The 19,394-nt window shown below is 38.9% G+C and overlaps 3 protein-coding genes across 4 annotated transcripts; 2 read left to right on the forward strand and 1 right to left on the reverse strand.

Annotated features, from left to right (window-relative positions):
* ccdc86 (coiled-coil domain containing 86) lies at positions 1 to 3,010 on the reverse strand. The gene is made up of 4 exons (XM_068589072.1): positions 2,394 to 3,010; positions 1,603 to 1,732; positions 1,438 to 1,512; positions 1 to 486 (listed from the first exon to the last, which is right to left on the reverse strand). The coding sequence occupies exons 1-4, from the start codon at positions 2,933 to 2,935 to the stop codon at positions 334 to 336; spliced, it is 900 nt and encodes a 299-aa protein (XP_068445173.1). The 5' UTR covers positions 2,936 to 3,010; the 3' UTR covers positions 1 to 333.
* Positions 3,011 to 5,900: 2,890 nt separating this feature from the next.
* Positions 5,901 to 13,863, forward strand: glb1 (galactosidase, beta 1). Its single transcript, XM_068588858.1, has 16 exons — positions 5,901 to 6,043; positions 6,433 to 6,602; positions 7,251 to 7,401; positions 7,759 to 7,819; positions 7,913 to 8,007; positions 8,097 to 8,277; positions 10,229 to 10,287; positions 10,379 to 10,500; positions 10,764 to 10,804; positions 10,949 to 11,061; positions 11,244 to 11,318; positions 11,429 to 11,518; positions 11,636 to 11,749; positions 12,117 to 12,248; positions 12,502 to 12,735; positions 13,209 to 13,863. The coding sequence occupies exons 1-16, from the start codon at positions 5,987 to 5,989 to the stop codon at positions 13,461 to 13,463; spliced, it is 1,950 nt and encodes a 649-aa protein (XP_068444959.1). The 5' UTR covers positions 5,901 to 5,986; the 3' UTR covers positions 13,464 to 13,863.
* A 389-nt stretch (positions 13,864 to 14,252) lies between these two features.
* cldnd1b (claudin domain containing 1b) lies at positions 14,253 to 19,200 on the forward strand. 2 transcript variants are annotated; one of them, XM_068588860.1, is made up of 5 exons: positions 14,253 to 14,337; positions 14,712 to 15,243; positions 15,530 to 15,637; positions 16,234 to 16,371; positions 17,703 to 19,200. In XM_068588860.1, the coding sequence occupies exons 2-5, from the start codon at positions 14,958 to 14,960 to the stop codon at positions 17,921 to 17,923; spliced, it is 753 nt and encodes a 250-aa protein (XP_068444961.1). In that variant the 5' UTR covers positions 14,253 to 14,337; positions 14,712 to 14,957; the 3' UTR covers positions 17,924 to 19,200. The 2 variants fall into 2 exon arrangements, with proteins under 2 accessions (XP_068444961.1, XP_068444960.1); XM_068588859.1 differs by having other exon boundaries at positions 14,318 to 14,403.
* The last annotated feature ends 194 nt before the right edge of the window (positions 19,201 to 19,394 follow it).

Here is a 19,394-nt window from a genome sequence, read left to right on the forward strand (position 1 = left end):
TAGGAATTAATATTTTAATCTATATAAAATCCTGTAAGTAAAACAGAAATGGTCATGTGTGATCTTTACAGGCTCTGAGAAATTAACAAAATAAGAAAATAAATGATAGGATATTTATACCAAAAAAGAAAAACAGAAAAGGTTGAATCCTAACTGTATGTTGATGGTCACCTCAGTGGCAACTTGAACCACAGCAATCTTACCAAATGTGCAAAATTCAAAGCTATTTATTTAGCTATTTAACTCCCATATAAATGTGCTTGATGCATTTAGACGTCCACATATAAAACATATAGGCTAAGTTCTGAAAAGTTGCATTTTTATTATCAGTCTTTAGGCCAGATCTTTGACAACCATCTGACTTTTTTGCTGTTTGACTTTCGCACGCTGCTTCTCCGTCTTCTGCAGCAGAGCCAGCGTGTCTCTCTTCTCAATTCTCCTGAGTTGTTTCTTCTTCATCCTCTTGATCTTTGTTGTGTTTCGGATCTGTGATACAAACAAGACAGGTGAATACAAACAACGGTAAATACTCCAACAGAAAGGTTCTGTATGCTTACGTTGTCAATTAATTATTGCCCTTTTACTCGGTTAACTGTTTTTATAGCACAAATTTTAAAGTAGTTTTAAAACTTCTACATAACTTTAAAGTCTCACAAATGTGTTCATTTTTTCTTTTAAACCAGAGTCAAAGTTCTCAGTTAAAAGATTCAATGTGTTATTTATAAAATTAAGTGGTTTACAACACAAAATCAGCTTGATAGAAAGTGGAAGGAGATATAAGCTCTCCAGGGTCGAACATTCTTTTTTGTGCACTCTGAGGTTGTACAAAAACACTATGAACCAATATATTGTAAGATAGGGAAAGCACCTGTGAACTTAAATCCATATGGACTGATGTATAATACAATTAGAAATGATGAATGCCGTTGTCTCTTGATTTGGGATCTTACTTATTTTTTCCTGTGAGTCGCTTAAAGCAAAATGGACAGTAAAAATCTTAATTTTACCATCTCTAAAACATGTCATAGATATTTTATAGATAGACTTAAGATTTCCCTTTTAAAAAATATTAGCCATCTCTCATATTTCAGTGCACCGAATCCCTGAATGTGTTAGCGTGAGGCTTTCATAATGAAATATTTGCAGGACAGTGATGTGGAAAATGCAGTGACGTGCACAGCTACATAGATTAAGTATTGTTAATTTTAGATCGTTATAATTTACTTAATACAATGCTATTCATAAACTTATAATGAAAATACAAATTCTGGCCATTGTGAAAGGCAGACAATGTGTAGAAAGCAATGCCGTCCGTGTAGCCAGGCTGCAGTTCAGCTCGGTGCCGCTCATGCCGTCAGTGTGACCCGGGCATTAGGGTGTCATCGTATATTGGGTAAAGTCTCCTAGAACTTTAAGTGTGAACAACAGTTGACATACCACTTGCACGATCTCTGATTTGCGTTCGTTCTCTGCACGACGTTTCAAGTTGTCCTCTCTTCTTTTCCTCTTTTCCTATGAAACCAGAAAACATGGAATATAAGATGTAAAAAGGTGCAAATACTTAAACATTTCAAGGGTTAAATCACCACAGCTTTAGTCTACCTCTCTCTGGCTGGCTTTCTCCTCTTTAAGCTGCAAAGTATACCGTTTTACCAGGTCCTTCTCCCGTTTGGCCTCCATCTTCTTTTCCCAAGAAGAGCACAACGGTTTGTCTCTTAACAGTGCAGAGAACCTGAAAGACAAAATCAGATAAAGCAGGTTTATAGATTAATTCAAGACCGTAGGATGGACTAATTTGCATAAAAGGTAACATGAGGCCAGGGACTACTGTGGAGCTAAAAGACGAGTCTGTTGAATGACGAATGTAACTTGTACGGAAATATAGACACTGACAAACGCATTATTTATTTATCATTCTAATTCTTAACCAAACTCTCAACCTTGTGTAAAATTATGCTCCATGCCCATGTTTCCATTTTCACAATTACATGAATGCCTAAAGCTGAGAAGAATCAAAGTGAAATACACTATATAGAGGCAGAGAGAGACATGTGGGCTGAGTATAAGTAGCAATACCATCCTACACAATTACTTTAATTATTATACTGCAATCAAAAAGGTAAAGGAGTATCTAGTAACAAGTATATATGTGATATTCAAAATGACCTCTGTCAGAGTTATATTGTTGTGTTATTGTATCATTATCATAGAGTAATATGTAAGCAGTACACTTTAACTATTTCATACTTAACTCTAGAGATGTAAAGCACATGTTTTTATGCATCTAAGGTATGAAAAGTAATTACTAACTAAAGCTCATATATAGAGTGAACTAGGCCCAGAAGAGTAGCTCAGTTACTTCCTGAGTAACACTAACGTTACGTCATCCTCACCTCTGCTTGTTGCGGTCCTTCCACACACGGCCAGATTTGGGTTTTCCCAGCGGAATGACCGACCCTTGTTTTACACTTGAACCCAAGCGAGGCTTCTTCATTGGGGGGGCTTTACTCGTGGGCGCCGTTTCTGCTGTTGCAGGCCCGGACACGTGAACGTCTTCGCTGCCGTTAACGGCGCCTGCGTCTGTACCTGCTGCAGCCAGCGCGTGCGGCTCCGCTGGCTCCGACAAGGTAACGACCACCGACTCCGGAACGGCAGGCATGTCGAGCTTCTCCTCGGTCAGACTGTCGAGTTTCGGCGCGGCCTCCTCCGTGTTTTTCTTTTCTACAGTCGACAGCTCCTGGAGGACGGAACTCCTGGTCCTCCGGCTGGGGGTCCGCACTGGGGCTTCTGAGTCCAGAAGTGCTGCCGGAGTGCGCACTTTGCGGCCGCTGCGGGTCCGCCTGGTCTCCGGCGGGGAATCCTGGACCTCCTTCTCCTCGAGTCCCACTCCAGAACCATTAATTACTTCTAGCATGGCTGACTGCCTCTTTGACATGTTTCTAAATAAGTTGGCTACACCACATTACTCTGAGAAACTTGCGTACCCACGTGTGACACAACCAACGTTGTGTACTTGTTTTACTTCCTGTCTGTAGCGGATGGTAAACATAGCAGCGCGTTATCGCCCCCTACCGGTCTGGAGGTTGAACTGCAACCTTTCTATACTAGATATATACTTTATTCATCCCCAAGGGGAAATGCTGGCGAGCTGCTCACAGCTGCTGGCAGCTTTACTTTTATTGTTGAACCCATAGACTGCATCAAGGAAGTGAACCATTAAGTTCACACAATCAGTCACAGCGCCGAGGTTAACTCAAAGCCAAATTAGCCACAATATCAGCAGCAAAAGAGAGAAACATAACAAAAAACAGACTATAAACAAGATTGAATTAAACCTAGATTTGTAGAAGTTCTAGTAACTTGACCACATGGTCTGTCAATACATTACATTTAAGATTTTAAGAGTATAATACAAGTTGAATGAGTAAAAAACATGTGGAATAAAAAAAAAAATTAAATTAAATATCAAAATCAAAATGAATAATCATCTGTTGGGAACAAACCAGACCTAGAATAGCCATTGGCGAAAAAATCTCCACAAATTGTATACAAACACAATTTTTGAAATAAATCAAAGAATTGGTGAATGAAAATCTGAATTGTTTTCTAGTACATTTTTTTAGTGAGCACAAATACCCATAGTAGTTATAAATCAATTTATTATGCGGCATTGGAAGAACACAACTCAGAGATGAAGTACAGTTTCATTTGTATATAGAGAGAACAATTCATTCTTAGGTCAGACAGAAACAACTCCCTCATGCGACACAGGACCATTGAAGCAATTTATCTTTCTATCTGGTGACAGAAAACTCCTTTCTTCTACGACATTAAGCCTACTTTGCTCTCTCTCTGACAAGTTCTTGTTTTGCACAGTTTACTTTCAGTCATAATGCAAAATCATATTTTTCCCACAGTAATTTGTTTTATTAAGATGCCCTGTAAAATAATGAACAATGATCTCATTAAGTAGTTTCTTTACCCGGATTGTAGATATCAATTAAAACATGCACCTTTCTCACTTTTGATTATATAAAGCTGAATTTGGCAAACAGCTACGACGGTCACACCTTCTGATATTCAAATGGCCACACTAGTTTCTGCCTCCTTTGGATCCAGGTGTGTGTATGAGACCTCCAGATTCCTGTTTCTGGCTTTGATATCAGTATACCTGTTTGTCACAGTCATGTAATCGGTTTATTATGTACACCTGTTGGTCACACCTCGTCAGCTCAATCACTCCCACCGCCCACCTTACTGCACTCCTTCCTTTCTGTTCTTTTTTTTTGTAAAACCCTACCCAGAATTTTTTTTGTGTTTTTGCATTTGTTATGTTCGTTAACTACGAGTTTAAAAGTTTTAAAATAGTCTAAGACTGTGCCCTTACGGTCTGGAAAAAACTGGTTCCCTCATATGGGAACATCATTTTATGGATGACAGCTACAGGAAAGCCTAAGGATGAATGTTTCTCACATGTTTTCCTAAATTATGTAATGGCTTGAAAAAAAAAGTACTGCATAAAAAAGACATATCTATGCTACATATATATATATATATATATATATATATATATATATATATATATATATATACTATAAAAAAGAATCACAGGACAGGGAAGATTATGCAAATATGCAAATAGTTTATCGTTCAAGAAAACTGGGATTTTCCCCATTTGTATTTCCTGTGACCTCATGTAGGCTATCCTACGTATTCACATAATTAGATTAAGATGGAAACTGCAATAAGTAAACTCGCAATAGTCTTTAAGGGTACAATTTAATTATGAGTACACGTGTTATGTGTGTATTTTTCAAACTAAGGATATGGATAAATAAGAGACCTTATGTGCAAACCACCTGACTTGGACAAGAAGGGTGTTAAGCAGTTTGACTGCAGATATGTGTCTTATAAAGAGAGCAAATAAGTCATGACACATCAACACCACGTTAAAGGGATGGTGAATAGAAAATCAACAAGAGATAATATATTCCTTTATTTGTCCCGCTGTGGGAACATTGCAAGGCCTTATCTATTGACAAGGAGTAAACTTGATTAAAAAAAAATCCTTTTCTGTTGACAATTTGTTAGAGGCATTCACAAAACTAAATGAAAGTTTGAATTCAGTATATAATATTTCTAAGGGTTGAAAAAACACTTTGTATTGTCAACAACACTCTATATAATAAGCTTCAAAATGCTTGAATGAATTGTTTTATATTGTGCATATTACAGAGTTGTTCATGTGATTGTGTCTTAGTTTTAGTAAGCAAAGACTTAATATGACGATGTTACCAATTCACAACAAATGTTGTTTAGATTATTCTACGTCATTTATAACGCTACATCACAGTTTTAAAGGTTCTTGTGGTGCAAACATTATGGACAATTTGAACCAGGACACTGTTTATGGACATCCACTCACTCACTCATTAAACTTCAGGTGAATGAGAAAGATCACAGCAATCACAGCAGATAAGGCTGCAGTGAGCTTTCTGATCATAATTCAGGTGTGAAAGGTAAACAAAGACGAAAGACTTGTGTGAAACCGGTAAATCAATAACACTTTTACATTTTTTATGCTAAAATATTTTGAAGAAAGATCTCTCTGATCAATCTTTTATGTAGCTTCTAAATATTTTATATTTATATAACATTTGTGGGCTAAAACACACAATGTAGAAAATGTGGTTTTAAAGTGTGTTTTGCAGGTTTTTCGTTTCCTTCATTGACAAACTCCGCTAAAGTCTTTACACATAACAATCTCGCCTGAAACGCCATCAATAAAAAGCGCGACACCGCCATCTACTGACCAAAACGCGTTTTTACACCACAACAACGCATCATCACATGACTTCACTTCCGCAACTCATGCTACCACACCATTCAAAATACCACAGCGTACTCAGAGCAGTAACAACAGCAGCGGACGGTATTCACGGAAATAACGTTTTAACTATTTAATGTATTAGTGAAAGCGGACATCATGGCTGCGCTCAGATTCGGGAGCATTTTGCTGCTGCTGCTGCAGTTTGGACATTCAGTAAGTACCACTGAGTTTTTAAAGGTTTTTATACCGTGTTGTCGACATTGAAGGAGCTACACATTCAAGCATTAAAAACTCATTAAAACAGATGATGTATCCGGTTTTATTAAAGCCATGAAACAAAATGTCCAAACAAAGGATTGGCACTTGGTCTCAAATTATTTTCTCTTTCTTCACAACGTAAATCTCAATGTGAGTTAATACTTTTAGATGTAGCTAAAGGCAAGTGGACAGTAAAGTTGGGTTGAATCAAGCTCATATTGTCTTGTCTGCAAAGTCAGCTGAGATGTCAGCCCTGCACCATAAAACATGGAACTTTAACCACATAAAGGAACACAATATAAACTGATTTATTGTGAATTAAATTATGATGTGTTGACCTGCAGCTCGGGGCACCTGGTTCATTCAGCCTGGATTACCAGAAGAACTGCTTTCGGAAAGATGGGGAAGAGTTTCGATACATCTCAGGAAGCATCCATTACAGCCGGATCCCCCGAGTCTACTGGAAGGACCGGCTGCTCAAGATGTACATGGCAGGACTAAATGCCATCCAGACGTACGTTTACTTTATGTCTCACCATCTTCCTGCTCTACTTTTGGTTTGTTGTTTCAGTTGTTGTTGTGACTATGCCATGTTTCAACTGGATTCTATACAAAAAGCTTTTTTTTAATAGAGAGAATTTGTTTCCTGATGTAAATCCATTCACATCACTGTGGGCTCTCTTGACATGCATGTGACTGTGCTGCAGTCATTCTACCAATTTGGCATCATATGTCAGCAGTCACATGTGTTGCAGAGTAGTGATGTGAATAAATGAGCCGCAGAAAAGGATTATGTATCGATCTTAAATGTGGATTATTCGTTTAAAATAATTTTCTTCGAAATAATAGCTGGCCCTATCTCAGAAAAAACTATTTTCTTAGCTTTCTATGACTGTAAACTAACTAACTTTAGGATTTGGACTGCTGGTTGAGCAAAGCAATACATTTAAAGGTGTAACTTTTGGCTTTTTATAACAGGTATTGACGTTTATCATAATTCTGTGCCCTTTCGCAGAAGAAAAACACAAATTGCTTATTTGAGAACATAATTGACCGGTTGATTGATGATGAAAATATTTGTTTGTTGCAGCTGTAATGAAGTGACACCATTAAACATAAGAATGCATGTTTGTATAATACTGACACTTTATTCACTTTGAAGGTACATTCCCTGGAACTACCACGAAGACTTTCGGGGAAAGTACAATTTTAGTGGAGACAGGGATTTGGGATATTTCCTTCAGCTGGCCCAAGACATCGGTTTAGTGGTCATCCTTCGACCTGGACCCTATATATGTGCAGAGTGGGACATGGTGAGTGCTGGTGGTCAATAAAAACGTTTGTCAAATTTTTATGGTATTTAGAGACAATTAAAGAAGAAATAAATACAGAACATATTTGACTCTTCATCTTATGCTAGTTTAAACTTCTACTTTGAAACATTTCATAGGCAATATTGTACTTTATTGTACAGTAAATGAACTACTAAATTACCTGAATGTCAGTTAGCTGAAACTGTGAACTGCTGCTTAAACATTGATGCATTCGTAGTAATAACTCAATCATATAATCACTTAGACAAATATGATTTAACTGTATTTTTGTATGGTTGGTAAGCCATTTAAATCGTACAAAAAAATTGCCATTGTTTGTGTTACTTTGTCAATCAGGGTGGGCTGCCTGCCTGGCTACTCAACAAGAAAGACATTGTGCTGCGCTCCTCAGATCCGGGTGAGAATGAAAAACAACAGCATGAATGATGACATGTAGTCATGGTTGCATGCTGCAGCACATACAACTTTATAATTGTTTGCCTTGTGTCAGATTACATCACAGCAGTAGATGAGTGGATGGGGAAGTTACTGCCAATGATAAAGCCTTTTCTTTACCAGAACGGTGGTCCCATCATCACTGTACAGGTGAGTCTGACATGCATTACCTTTTATTAAAAGTACCTGAATCCGTGAGATAAATACCATTTCCCTCCTGCTGTGGCTGTGTTTGGTAGGTGGAGAATGAATATGGCAGTTATTTCGCTTGTGACTACAACTACATGCGCCACCTGACTAAGCTGTTTCGGTCTCACCTTGGTGAGGAGGTGGTGCTTTTTACCACAGATGGAGCTGGGCTCAGCTACCTCAAGTGTGGCTCAATACAAGGTCTCTACGCTACTGTTGACTTTGGACCAGGTATGTGTCAGGAGTCAAGTCAGTGCAATACAATTTACAACTAGAAAATTTCGCAAGAAATTTTGAAAGTGTGGCTACTACTGCCGTAAGACCTCGCAATATATAGCTTTTGTTTATGACGCCCGTCTCTCCTCCAAAGCACTTGAGTTGGTTTGTGTGTTAAACTGATTGGCTGACATGAAGCACCTGTGTGCTGCCGTCGTCATGGTGACCAAGTGAGCGCCAGCAGACTGATTAGAGGCAGACTGGACTGTGGACTTAAGGAAATAAACTACTGAACGTCCTGAACACACACAAACATATATGAAATATCATATGACCTTATTAATGATCAGTGTTGACAACTACACAATATAAAACACACGTAAACGTCTTTGTGTGTGTCTGTGTGTGTGTGTGTGTGTATGTGTCTGTTTGTGTGTGTGTGTTTGTGTGTCTGTTTGTGTGTGTGTGTGTTTGTGTATATGTTTGTGTATGTGTTTGTTTGTTTGTGTGTGTGTCTGTGTGTGTGAGACAAACAGACAGAGAGACAGAAGTCATCTGTGTTGTGTGTGCGTGTGTAAGTGTCTGTGTGTCTGTTAAACTGCCCTAACGAGAACACCTGTGGGTCGCTAGATCAAAGGTTGCCATGGTGATGACTTCAAAGGGACTTCCTTACGCTGAGCTTAATAGACCTAAATACTGTGGAACTCCTTTCAAACTATTTTAAAAAAATGGTACTTTAAAAGCCACTATTGCTTCGATATCGCATATTGAGCGTTAGGAAGACCTGATGAACAGATACTGTGACTGGCGAGTCTGTACGATAAAACATGTGTCTGTACGGGCGATTTACAAATCAGGTACGAGCTTCAGGGGAGACGTGGCTTTGGAGGGAGATTTAACATGGCGGCGGATGGCAGAGCGAGGTGGACTTTCTCTCACATTCAGTCCGATTTCAAGACGTCTGAGTCCGTTGGATTCCTATCGACCGCAGTTTATGACAGAAGACAAGATTTCCAACGTTTCTATCCAACAATGGTGTATGAAGAGTGAACATTGTGGGAGTAAAGACAAAATACGTTTTATTTTTTTAACAGTTTCTGTCGCTTCTTCTCACTCTGTTAATTGGCGCGCCACCCTCTACGAACGTTTCGTGAAATTTTTTTTATGTTTTTTGCATTTTTCGGGAAAACGTACGGGCGAATCTCTTAGAAAAGTCATACCTCACGATTCCCGCGCAAACCGCACGTTTCGATGTAATTTTTGCGCATGTGCTGGCAACGCTCTGGGAGGAGTAGTGGTTTGACTATAAGAAGAATAATAATAATAATAAGCCCGCAGGAGAACATGAAGTGTGCTTCCAGCATGGGGTCTCTGACCCCATGCGGCTGAAGCCACACTTAATAAATATTGACTGTTGGTTAAAAGTTAAGTTATGTCTTTTATTAAATTTCATGTTCATTCGGGAGGGACAAATACAATATACGTACATGTTTTTCAATGAAACGTATACCAGCATTATTGGCTACTGCTAAAAACCAAAGCCTGTCGTTAGAAAGGCCTGGGTTAAAAGGGTTAAAGAGTTAAACTATGTGGTGCATGATGTTGTCCTGAGAGGAACAGCAGAACAACTTGCCAACATGCTGATAAACGGACCACAGAAACTTGATTAATTGACTGACTGTTGAGTTTAACATCTAGTTCAAGTGTTATGTATTTTCTCGAGGAAAAGTTTTCAAGCCACTTCCAGATGATGTGACACTAGATCTGGCACTGCAGTAGCAGTATTGTAACATCAATTTGAAATGAAATACATTACATGATGATTTACAGTCATTCAAGAATTTTTTTCTGTTCCCTACCTCTACATTTACTTCATGTCATGTGTTCGATTAGTCAGCAGGGATGAGGAAGTTGCACAAATAGCTTCTTTACTCATGAGCTTATCTTTGTGTTTTGATCCTGCTAGGTTCAAATGTAACCGCTGCTTTTGAAGCACAGAGACACGCTGAACCTCGTGGGCCTTTGGCAAGTATTTTCCCCCGAAATACTTTGTGATTTTTAAACCACACTGCAGTTTTTTCTCAGGCACTCATGGGGTTTCCTGCCGTGTGAACAGGTGAACTCTGAATTTTACACCGGCTGGCTGGACCACTGGGGGTCAGGCCACTCTGTCGTGTCGTCTGCTGTCGTGGCCAAGACCCTCAACGCGATGCTTGTCATGGGAGCAAACGTCAACCTGTGAGTCAACAGATTTAATGACCGGTTAAATTACACAACATATGTTATTATGATGGGGACTATATGGCCACCATTCCAATATGTAACTAGTTACCAAAATAATTGGTAACTAGTTACATAATTGACATCTGGGAATACATTTTCTTGAAGAGAAAATGATTAAGAGACAAGAAGCTCATGTCTTGTTCTTAAAGTTTAAAGTTATTTGAACCTATTTGTAGTTTATTTCTGTCTACATTTCACTTTGATTTCTCTCCCCACAGGTACATGTTCATCGGAGGAACAAACTTTGGATACTGGAATGGTGAGTGCACTTCAACAGGGTAGTTTGATGAGAAGACATGGTCATTTCAAGTGACTTACAACATTGCCACTTGGGTATTATGTGTTTTTAGGAATGATTAACTCACGAAGAAACTCACCCTCTGATTGCCTCTCGATATCTCAGGTGCCAACGAGCCGTACGGCGCGCAGCCCACGAGCTACGACTACGACGCCCCGCTCACAGAAGCAGGAGACCTCACAGAGAAGTACTTTGCTATGAAAGAGGTGATCAAAATGGTGAGAACACAAGTGCAGGCCACTAATTTACTACCTTTTTTTTTTTTTTAGTATTGCTTTAGCTGTTTTGCATAAAATGGGGTTATTAAATTGTGACATCAACAAGTGTTAAGTTTGTATTTTTTTAATGTACAGTGGAGTATATATCATCTAGAAGAACGTGTGTATTTTTTTAACAACAGTACCATAAGATACCAGAGGGACCAATACCACCCACAACTCCAAAGTACGCATATGGGACTGTTGGAATGAAAAAGGTAAGCAGGCAGTGGACACTGTTGCTATGAACTCACCATTGAAAGACTTTTTGTCACATGATTTAAAACATAAGGAATAAATAGTTAAAAGCAACCCTGTTCTACCGCAGCTCCAGACGTTATCGGATGCCTTAGAAATACTGTCTTTCTCTGGCCCTGTCAAAAGTAAATACCCTCAGACCTTCATTGAATTGAACCAGGTATTATTTAATGCTTTTCTGTTTTATGTCGGGAAAAAACAACAATATTTTTACATGTGACTTATTTTTAGCTGTTATTTTGTGTAAAATGTATCTCTATCCTCTTTGTCCTTTTAGGCGTTTGGTTATGTGCTCTACAGGACTACTCTACCTGTTAACTGCAACACACCAACTCCACTGTCATCTCCACTAAACGGCGTCCATGATAGAGCGTATGTGTCAGTGGACGGGGTGAGTCTGATTGCTTCTTCCCAGAAATGACACACAGGTCCATGCACTTGCCTTTTGTTGTCACCAGTTGAGTTAAACTATATGCTACGTTGGTACAAGCTGAAATACATCAAAAGCGCCATCATCATGTGATTAGCAGCCATTATTTTGCGGTTGTATGTGTTAAAACAACATTGAACTCTAGGGAGCTTAAGCTTCTTTTGTGTACATGTAAAAAGAAAATGTATTTTTCAAAGTAAGATATAGAAAAACACATATTGTTTTGGTAACTGTATTGTATCCACACTGGTATGGGAAATTGGAAACATGATGTCTAGTTCTTGTTGAAAATGTAGCAAACTGATTATTTCTGATTTTTTTTCTCAAGGTGGCTATGGGGATTCTTGAAAGGAACAAAGTCATAACTATCAACGTGACTGGGAAAGCTGGCAGTCAGGTTGACATACTGGTGGAGAATATGGGCCGAATCAACTACGGAAAGGGCATTAACGACTTTAAGGTTTATTTCAAGCTACCTTTTTAAATATGCTATATGTGCCTTGACGAATAGATGTCACAATGCTTTACTAGATTTTATTTTGCAGGTTTTACAAGTCTTGAACATTTTAATTACATTCGATTGAAGTGCAACAAAATAAGAATTTAATTTCACACTTTCTAGGAAGTAAACCTTCTAAACAATTTCCAACAAATTGGGATGTCAGTGTGAGTTCTCAGCTCCTCCCGTCTGATTTTTTTATTGCACTCCACAGGGCCTGGTGTCCAACATGACTTTGGGGAAGGATACGCTCACTGGCTGGACCATGTACAGCCTCAGCATCGATGATGCGATCCATCAGGGTCTTCTCAGTGAAACCAAACCAGCAGACCCAGCGCCGCCTCCTACTCTTTCCCTGCCAGCCTTCTACACGGGAAGCTTCATCATTCCTGATGGCATCCCAGACCTCCCCCAGGACACCTACATCAAGCTGCCCAAATGGAGGAAGGCATGTCAACCAAGAATTATTTTGGATTTGGTTAAAATTTAAGTTATTTTGCCCTTTTGAAAAAAAACCCACAGAATATCAATTCAGCATCATAAATAAACCATTATTGTTTGTAGTAACATTTTGAATGACCCCAGGGTCATATGCACTCTATATTATTTTTTAAATGATTCGGGTATTCATTATGAGACAACGGAAAAAAACAAAACAATCACCAACTAATTTGATAATGGACTCATTGTAAGTAAACAATGTAAAAGTAACAATAATTATTGTTTGCAGCCCTATAAATGAATGTCAGCTGTCAAGTTTATTATCTTCATGAGTGTTTCCTGTCAAGATGTTCACTAGCATGGGCTCAATCAAATTTGAAGTGTTTAGTGTGTTTTTGTAATGTCATGAAGGACATATTCCTCAAACACAATGCTAATAATGTTGACCAATTACTCAGTTCTTGTCCTTTTTCTTATCAGGGGCAAGTTTGGATCAATGGCTTCAACCTGGGACGTTACTGGCCAGCCCGAGGCCCTCAAGTGACACTTTTTGTACCTGCTAACATCCTCAGCACCGCTGCACCCAACAATGTGACTGTCCTGGAGCTGGAAGAGGCTCCCTGCAGCTCAGGGCCATGCAGTGTGGAGTTTACTGCCAATCCCATCCTGAATGCAACAGTCCAGTCTGACTACAAATGGGAAAGAAGGCTTTTCATGAAAGAAGATTTGTTGTGATAACAAGGGAATATCCTGCTGCACAAAAGGAATACATTTGCACTACTCTATTTTCTGATATATAAACTCAAATCAGCACTTCTATGAACTCGATGTATGTCTGAAAAGGGAGGTTGATTTGTGTCACAACATCAATGATTGAATGTGTCTTTATGAAATGTGAAGGTGATGTTTTTAGCCAAATAATGTATTTAACCATCACATCAACTGTGGGCATCTCTACCTCACTGATCCTGCAGGAAAATATTGTCTACGACCCCAATGCATTGTGGGACGGCTGACATTGTGGGATGTAGCTTATATTAGCTTTGACATATTTTGCATATACTCTGATTTAATGCTTGTTAACCATTTTGGCTTTTGCAGCAGAAAATAAATATAATGTTTTGATTAGATCAAATTTCAATGATCCCCTTTCTTATTATGTGACGATATGCTAGTTGGACATTTAAGGGCCAATTCATTCAGAATTGCAGTTGCATGCAGCAACACACTGAAGCTTTTGTGTTAGCAACTTCTTCACCATTACCATGGTCTGCAAAGATCTTCTCTGAGGACAGTGTTAAGATAATCATGGGAAAAGTAATGTAATTTATTGAAACTGCTGTTGTATTGAGAGGGAGTGAAGGGGGCGTGAAATTATAGTTAATTTAAAGAAAATAATGATCTTCTAAAGTGTTAAAGGTATGTTTTATTTCCTCTTTTCAAATTTATCATCATTGGTATTAAATGTATATTCAAGACTATTGGATATGGTTTCTAATCCCACTTCCGCAAGTACAAGGTGGCGGTAAAGTACCTCAACGTGCTGGCTGCCAAGTAAAGAAGAAGAAGAAGAAGAAGAAGAACTTAATGACGTAATAAGTGGGCGCAGGTCAGTTTGGGATTTGACGAGCTGAAGAAATAACGCGAATATTAGGAAGGTTTGTCCAGAAATGAGGTAAAAAGAAAAAGGAAAAAAAGACAACATTAAATTCAGTATATACGTTAACGTTTGACGTCAACTGTCAGTGAAATGTCTCGTACGTATGCAGCCAGCTGTGGCTAACTACACTCCGCGTTAGCTAGCTCGTGAGAGGCTCACTTAGTTGCACAGTTGAGGAAGCTGCCTTTGTTGTGATTATTAGTTGAAACAGTTAATTAGCTGTAACGCCGTGCTGTTGTAACTTGTTCTAAGTTAACAGGATTTAGCACAGAACTGAACCTGACGCTTAAAACCAAGCTCGTGTGTCTTTGTTTCTCCGACAGGTTGTGAACGCCTCTGTGTTTGGAAACGTTGCTCCAACTGCAGCACAGCGGCATGATTAGAGAGAGCGTCCTGTGTTGAGATACTGAGGCACTATCACAATACCTGACGGCAGTGAACAGACATGCCGTGGTGCCTGAACACCAAGCGGAAATATTATTTTTAACCAGCACACGAGTGAAAGCCGATCTTTTATTCTTTTAGTATACCGTTTATTCTTGTAAACACGCCCTATCCTCACCCAGACCATGGTAGACAATCGCTATGCCACAGCTCTGGTCATCGGCTCGGTGCTGAGCCTGCTGGCGACAGTCTACCTGTCTGTGGCTGTGGGAACGCAGCACTGGTACCAGTACAGCTGCCCGCCAGCCAAACGCGAGGGGCGCAACGCCTCCGTGCTCCGGGAGGAGTTCTTCAATGGAGAGTTTGACGAGAAGACTTACCGTGACACCATGTTCCGCCTGAACGGCACGCTGGGACTGTGGTGGCGGTGCATACTGGTGCCCAGCGAGTCACACTGGTTCAAACAGCCAGGTATGTACTCCTGGTCAAAATATTACAACTTTTCTAATGACTCTTTAAAAATTAAAAAAAAAAAAAAAAGTATCATCCCACACTCCCATTATTGTCGTAAGTCACTTATGCTTATCAATTCGCAATGCAACCAATGACAATGCATTGGATAACTACCTCAGTATTAGTGAAATGACACATTTATATTGTATTATGGTGTGTATCCTCCTGCTGCCCTACAATCACACACTGTGTCGGTACACAATGACAGCTCAGTTGAATTTGCCCTCTCTGATTCGGTCTTCAGATCCAAAGATGGAGATACAGTGTGTGAGTTTCACTCTTCCTCAGCAGTTCATTCCAAAGTACAAACCATCTGGAAACCATGACAATGAAGAAGATTTGCTGAGAACATGTGAGTTTACTCTGTCCTTTTTGTGTCTGTTAAGTACACATTGTTGTGTTTGTTTTCTGTTTACCCTGCAGTCATTTTAGCCACGTTTCCCCAGACAAAAAGGGTCACCAGCCTCTACCACAGCTGGTGAACTTTTTGTGAGTGACATTTATTGGTGGACTTTTTAGATATGTAATATTTAAAATCTTGATGTATCAACAGTAACTATTGCATTGCATTAACTTATACAATATCAAAACAATGTCAGACAATTCAGAAAATACAAACTCTATTGTGAACTTATTGTGTGACAATTTATTCATCTTTAAAAACTTGTCGATGGTGGATTTTTAGGCCCTAACATATTGTAAAGTCCTGCTTTCAGATTATTGGCTCATGCTGTTTTGCATCAGGCAATATTTTCTGCAATGTTCCTTGCAGGTTATTGAATTTGCTCTCCAACAAATGCCTCTCTCCATCAGATTGTTGCTAAAATTGTGACCATCTTGCTTGGTTTTTGTTACTGTCTAAACATGCATCAGACATCTTTTGAACATGTGGTTGTGCGTAAGAGTTTTTTTGTTTTTTTTTACGTGATGTTTAATGTCTTTTTTCAGACTTGTGGAGGTGCCAGGTTCTCCTGCCCTTGGTGTCTCTGGCTTTGGTGTTTCTCGGCGGCCTTGTTGGGGTCTGTGCCTGCCTGTGCCGCAGCTTCACCCCCACCTTGGGGGTGGGATTGCTGCATCTACTCGCAGGTGAGCGAAATCCATGTATATTATCCCATTTCTGCCGTGGGCCACAGACAAAAGAAATGGCAAGGCATCTTTGATGTTCTGAAGAGACATTTGGATTTAAGTGTGATGCTCACCATCATATTGGCGAATAAAAAAGAAACTCCTGTCAGTCAAGCAAACACCTTGTAAAATGTATAATATCCCATTTACATGGTGAATTTGCAACAGTGTGTTTCGGAGAAGCAGACAAAGGCAGAGCTGCTGCTGTGCTCTTCTTCAAAAGAAAATACATCTATTGACTTTAAAATACATGCTTGATTGGTAATCATGTCACGTAATACTAAATTCAACTCTATGCGGACTGTTACAGTGTTGCACATATGTAGACTGCTAAACGACATTGACTGCTTTGCATAGCGCTGCATCTTTTCACGCGTAACAATTGACACCAAAAAAAGGTTACGGTACGGCTATGTTACGGATAGCAAATGTGAAATGCATTTCTAATGGAGTATCCTGACTCACTGACCATGATGATGGTGTGTGAGCTTACATAGGAAACATTTGTTTCCGGTATTTGTTCGCATGTCATGAGCCACCAGCGACTTTTTGTGCCTAACATGTGTCCAGCTGGTGATTCTCAAACTTAAAACTAAGTTTTTGGAACGCTGCTTAAGGTCTTCTTCTTGTAAGGTGAGTTCTTCCTCATACATCCTCCTTACCTGACCATTTGAACCGTTTGCTTTTACTTTCCAAAATATATAAAACCTTAAAAGGTTTTACTTTTTCTGAAACAAATGCATATTGTAATCTTAACTATCGATGTTACCTGGTGAGCTTAATCAAAAAGATCCTGACTCCTGTGTTGTTAACAATTCAGTTAATAGATGATATTCTAAACAACTGCCTTGTACATTAAATTCCCAAACACTGCTATTGTCACCTATGCAATTTCCCTTAAATATTAACATTAGATTTAATAAGTTAATAATGTATTCTGATGTTAGCAGGGTGGTCTTGATTTATTAATAAATGCCTCTGTAATAAAACGTTATATGAAGACAATCCTGATTGTGGTAAATACAAAAAATACATTTGTATTTTAATGATTGTGATTGAATACAAGTAGCTTTTCTTTGAAACCCAGATGCAGCTGCCGAGATTTTAGATTTATCTTAGTTTCAGCAGTAATCTGTAAAGGTTGTTAAGTTTCAGAAGACGCACCTTATAATTTCACTCCGTTTCTCTCATCCTGATGTTTGTGGAGGTGTGAACCTCTATGAACTCAGTGCAGTGCTTCACACTTGCTGGTTGGTGGTGTTCTTCTCTTAAGTCTCTCCTCTACTCATCAGGTCTGTGCACTCTGGGAACAGTCTGCTGCTTCCTGGCCGGGGTGGATTTGCTCCAGCAGTATTCCCCCCTCCCAGAAGGGGTTGAGGGCTCGTTGGGCTGGTCCCTCTACCTCGCTCTCATCTCCGTCCCTCTGCAGATGATGGCAGCTGCTTTGTTCCTATGGGCGGCCAGGAGTCACCGCAAAAACTACACCCGCATGACTGCTTACAGGGTAGCTTAAAGAGAGACTACTACTACTACTACAACAACAACTTACCTTAAAGCCGCCTACTAGTCTCAGGACATTAAAAAAAAAAAAAGTTTCTGTTTGTAACTTTTAACCTCTTCTGCAGCAATCTTTTAGGTAGAAAAAAAAAACAATTAGATGATATCACAGATATAGACAGAAATATATTAAACCAGTTTGCAGCTAATCATCTTAAGTGCTCATAATTTGAGGTTTAATACCTTTGAGTTGTGTTATTTCACCTTTGTTTTCTCTCAATTGAAACCTGAATATTACCCAGTGCATGCTCTTATGTGTATTTTAACACCCGGATGTTGTGGATCATTTGTTCTCTCTGGTGTTAACTGTTGGTGTGCTGTACCTGCCTTCTTTTCAGTTGCCATTGCTTCTAAAGTTGCTCACCACATTGCCCTTAAAACATTTGTAGATTATAAACTTGCGAGCAGATTTCAATCTGCTGTTATCAGGGTAGCATTCTTTGTTAGTGCATGAAAAATATTACCCAAGCCTTTATTTTCATGTTCTTTCTTTTGTGTGTGTGTTGTTGTTTTTTTGCATACTATTAAATATCAAGCCTTGGCTGTGCATGCCTTTTTTAAGTTGACATTTCTGTCATCTGTGTTTACTGTTGATTTCAGTCTGTGTTACGTGTTGATTAAATGCCACTCACTAAAAGTGTAACCACTCATCTCCCATTGTCACAGTCTTTATAGGTCTCATATTTATTAACATTTATTTTCTTTGAAAAAACAGACTTGATTTGATCTGGCTGACCTGTGATCTCTTTTTAACATTGAAATACTAATGTTTCAGCCCAAAATTATACTACTGCCACTATCTAATTGTTAAGCTACTCCAAATGTTTTTTTAAGCGTGGTTGTGGTCTGGTCTCTCTTCCACTTTGAGCTCAGTTCTATCAATCACTTAACAAACTGCTTTGATCATTTAAAGCTTTCTAAATGTGTGTTGCCGATACTCCAGAGTCAAATAGACTGGTAACTTGAATAACAACTGAATTAGCAAAACTTTCATTTGCAGGTGAAAAACCTCATGACACTTAACATTTGTGTGGAAAGTAAAATAATTTGTTACTTTATTGTGTGTCCAAAATAGAGGATTTCTTGGCACCAAAATACTAATTGTAATATTTTGGTGTCACAATGTTTTGTTATTTGTTTGATGTGTATACAACATGGCTTTTGTAAATGTTTTGTATGTATTTTGAAGCGCACTGCACCTGTTTCTGTATTGATAAATTTGACATTTGCTGACGTCTTGTTTTTTTGTGCTCTGATGGAGTAGAATTAGTAAAACATCATCATGAATCCTAACAGAGATGAAAGATACAGAGATGCTTTGCCATTGCTATTTCTAGCCATACTATATTGAGCAACATGGCTCTTGAAATGGCAATGCCATACTTTACAACTAAATACCTGCTAAACTAAAGACATTACCATTAGCT

This window comes from Clinocottus analis, unplaced genomic scaffold (assembly GCF_023055335.1).
Source record: "Clinocottus analis isolate CAN_PGR_092001 unplaced genomic scaffold, fCliAna1.0.p SCAF_22, whole genome shotgun sequence".
Lineage (NCBI taxonomy): Eukaryota > Metazoa > Chordata > Actinopteri > Perciformes > Cottidae > Clinocottus > Clinocottus analis.

Excerpts from the sequence above, each read along its gene's own strand:
- ccdc86 (XM_068589072.1), bottom strand. The coding sequence starts at position 2,935 with ATGTCAAAGAGGCAGTCAGCCATGCTAGAAGTAATTAATGGTTCTGGA. Across the intron at positions 1,733-2,393 it reads AAGGACCGCAACAAGCAGAG|GTTCTCTGCACTGTTAAGAG; the intron begins GTGAGGATGACG and ends TTTGTCTTTCAG. Across the intron at positions 487-1,437 it reads AATCAGAGATCGTGCAAGTG|ATCCGAAACACAACAAAGAT; the intron begins GTATGTCAACTG and ends TTTGTATCACAG.
- glb1 (XM_068588858.1), top strand. The coding sequence starts at position 5,987 with ATGGCTGCGCTCAGATTCGGGAGCATTTTGCTGCTGCTGCTGCAGTTT. Across the intron at positions 7,402-7,758 it reads TATGTGCAGAGTGGGACATG|GGTGGGCTGCCTGCCTGGCT; the intron begins GTGAGTGCTGGT and ends TTTGTCAATCAG. Across the intron at positions 7,820-7,912 it reads GCTGCGCTCCTCAGATCCGG|ATTACATCACAGCAGTAGAT; the intron begins GTGAGAATGAAA and ends GCCTTGTGTCAG.
- cldnd1b (XM_068588860.1), top strand. The coding sequence starts at position 14,958 with ATGGTAGACAATCGCTATGCCACAGCTCTGGTCATCGGCTCGGTGCTG. Across the intron at positions 15,244-15,529 it reads ACACTGGTTCAAACAGCCAG|ATCCAAAGATGGAGATACAG; the intron begins GTATGTACTCCT and ends TTCGGTCTTCAG. Across the intron at positions 16,372-17,702 it reads ATTGCTGCATCTACTCGCAG|GTCTGTGCACTCTGGGAACA; the intron begins GTGAGCGAAATC and ends TCTACTCATCAG.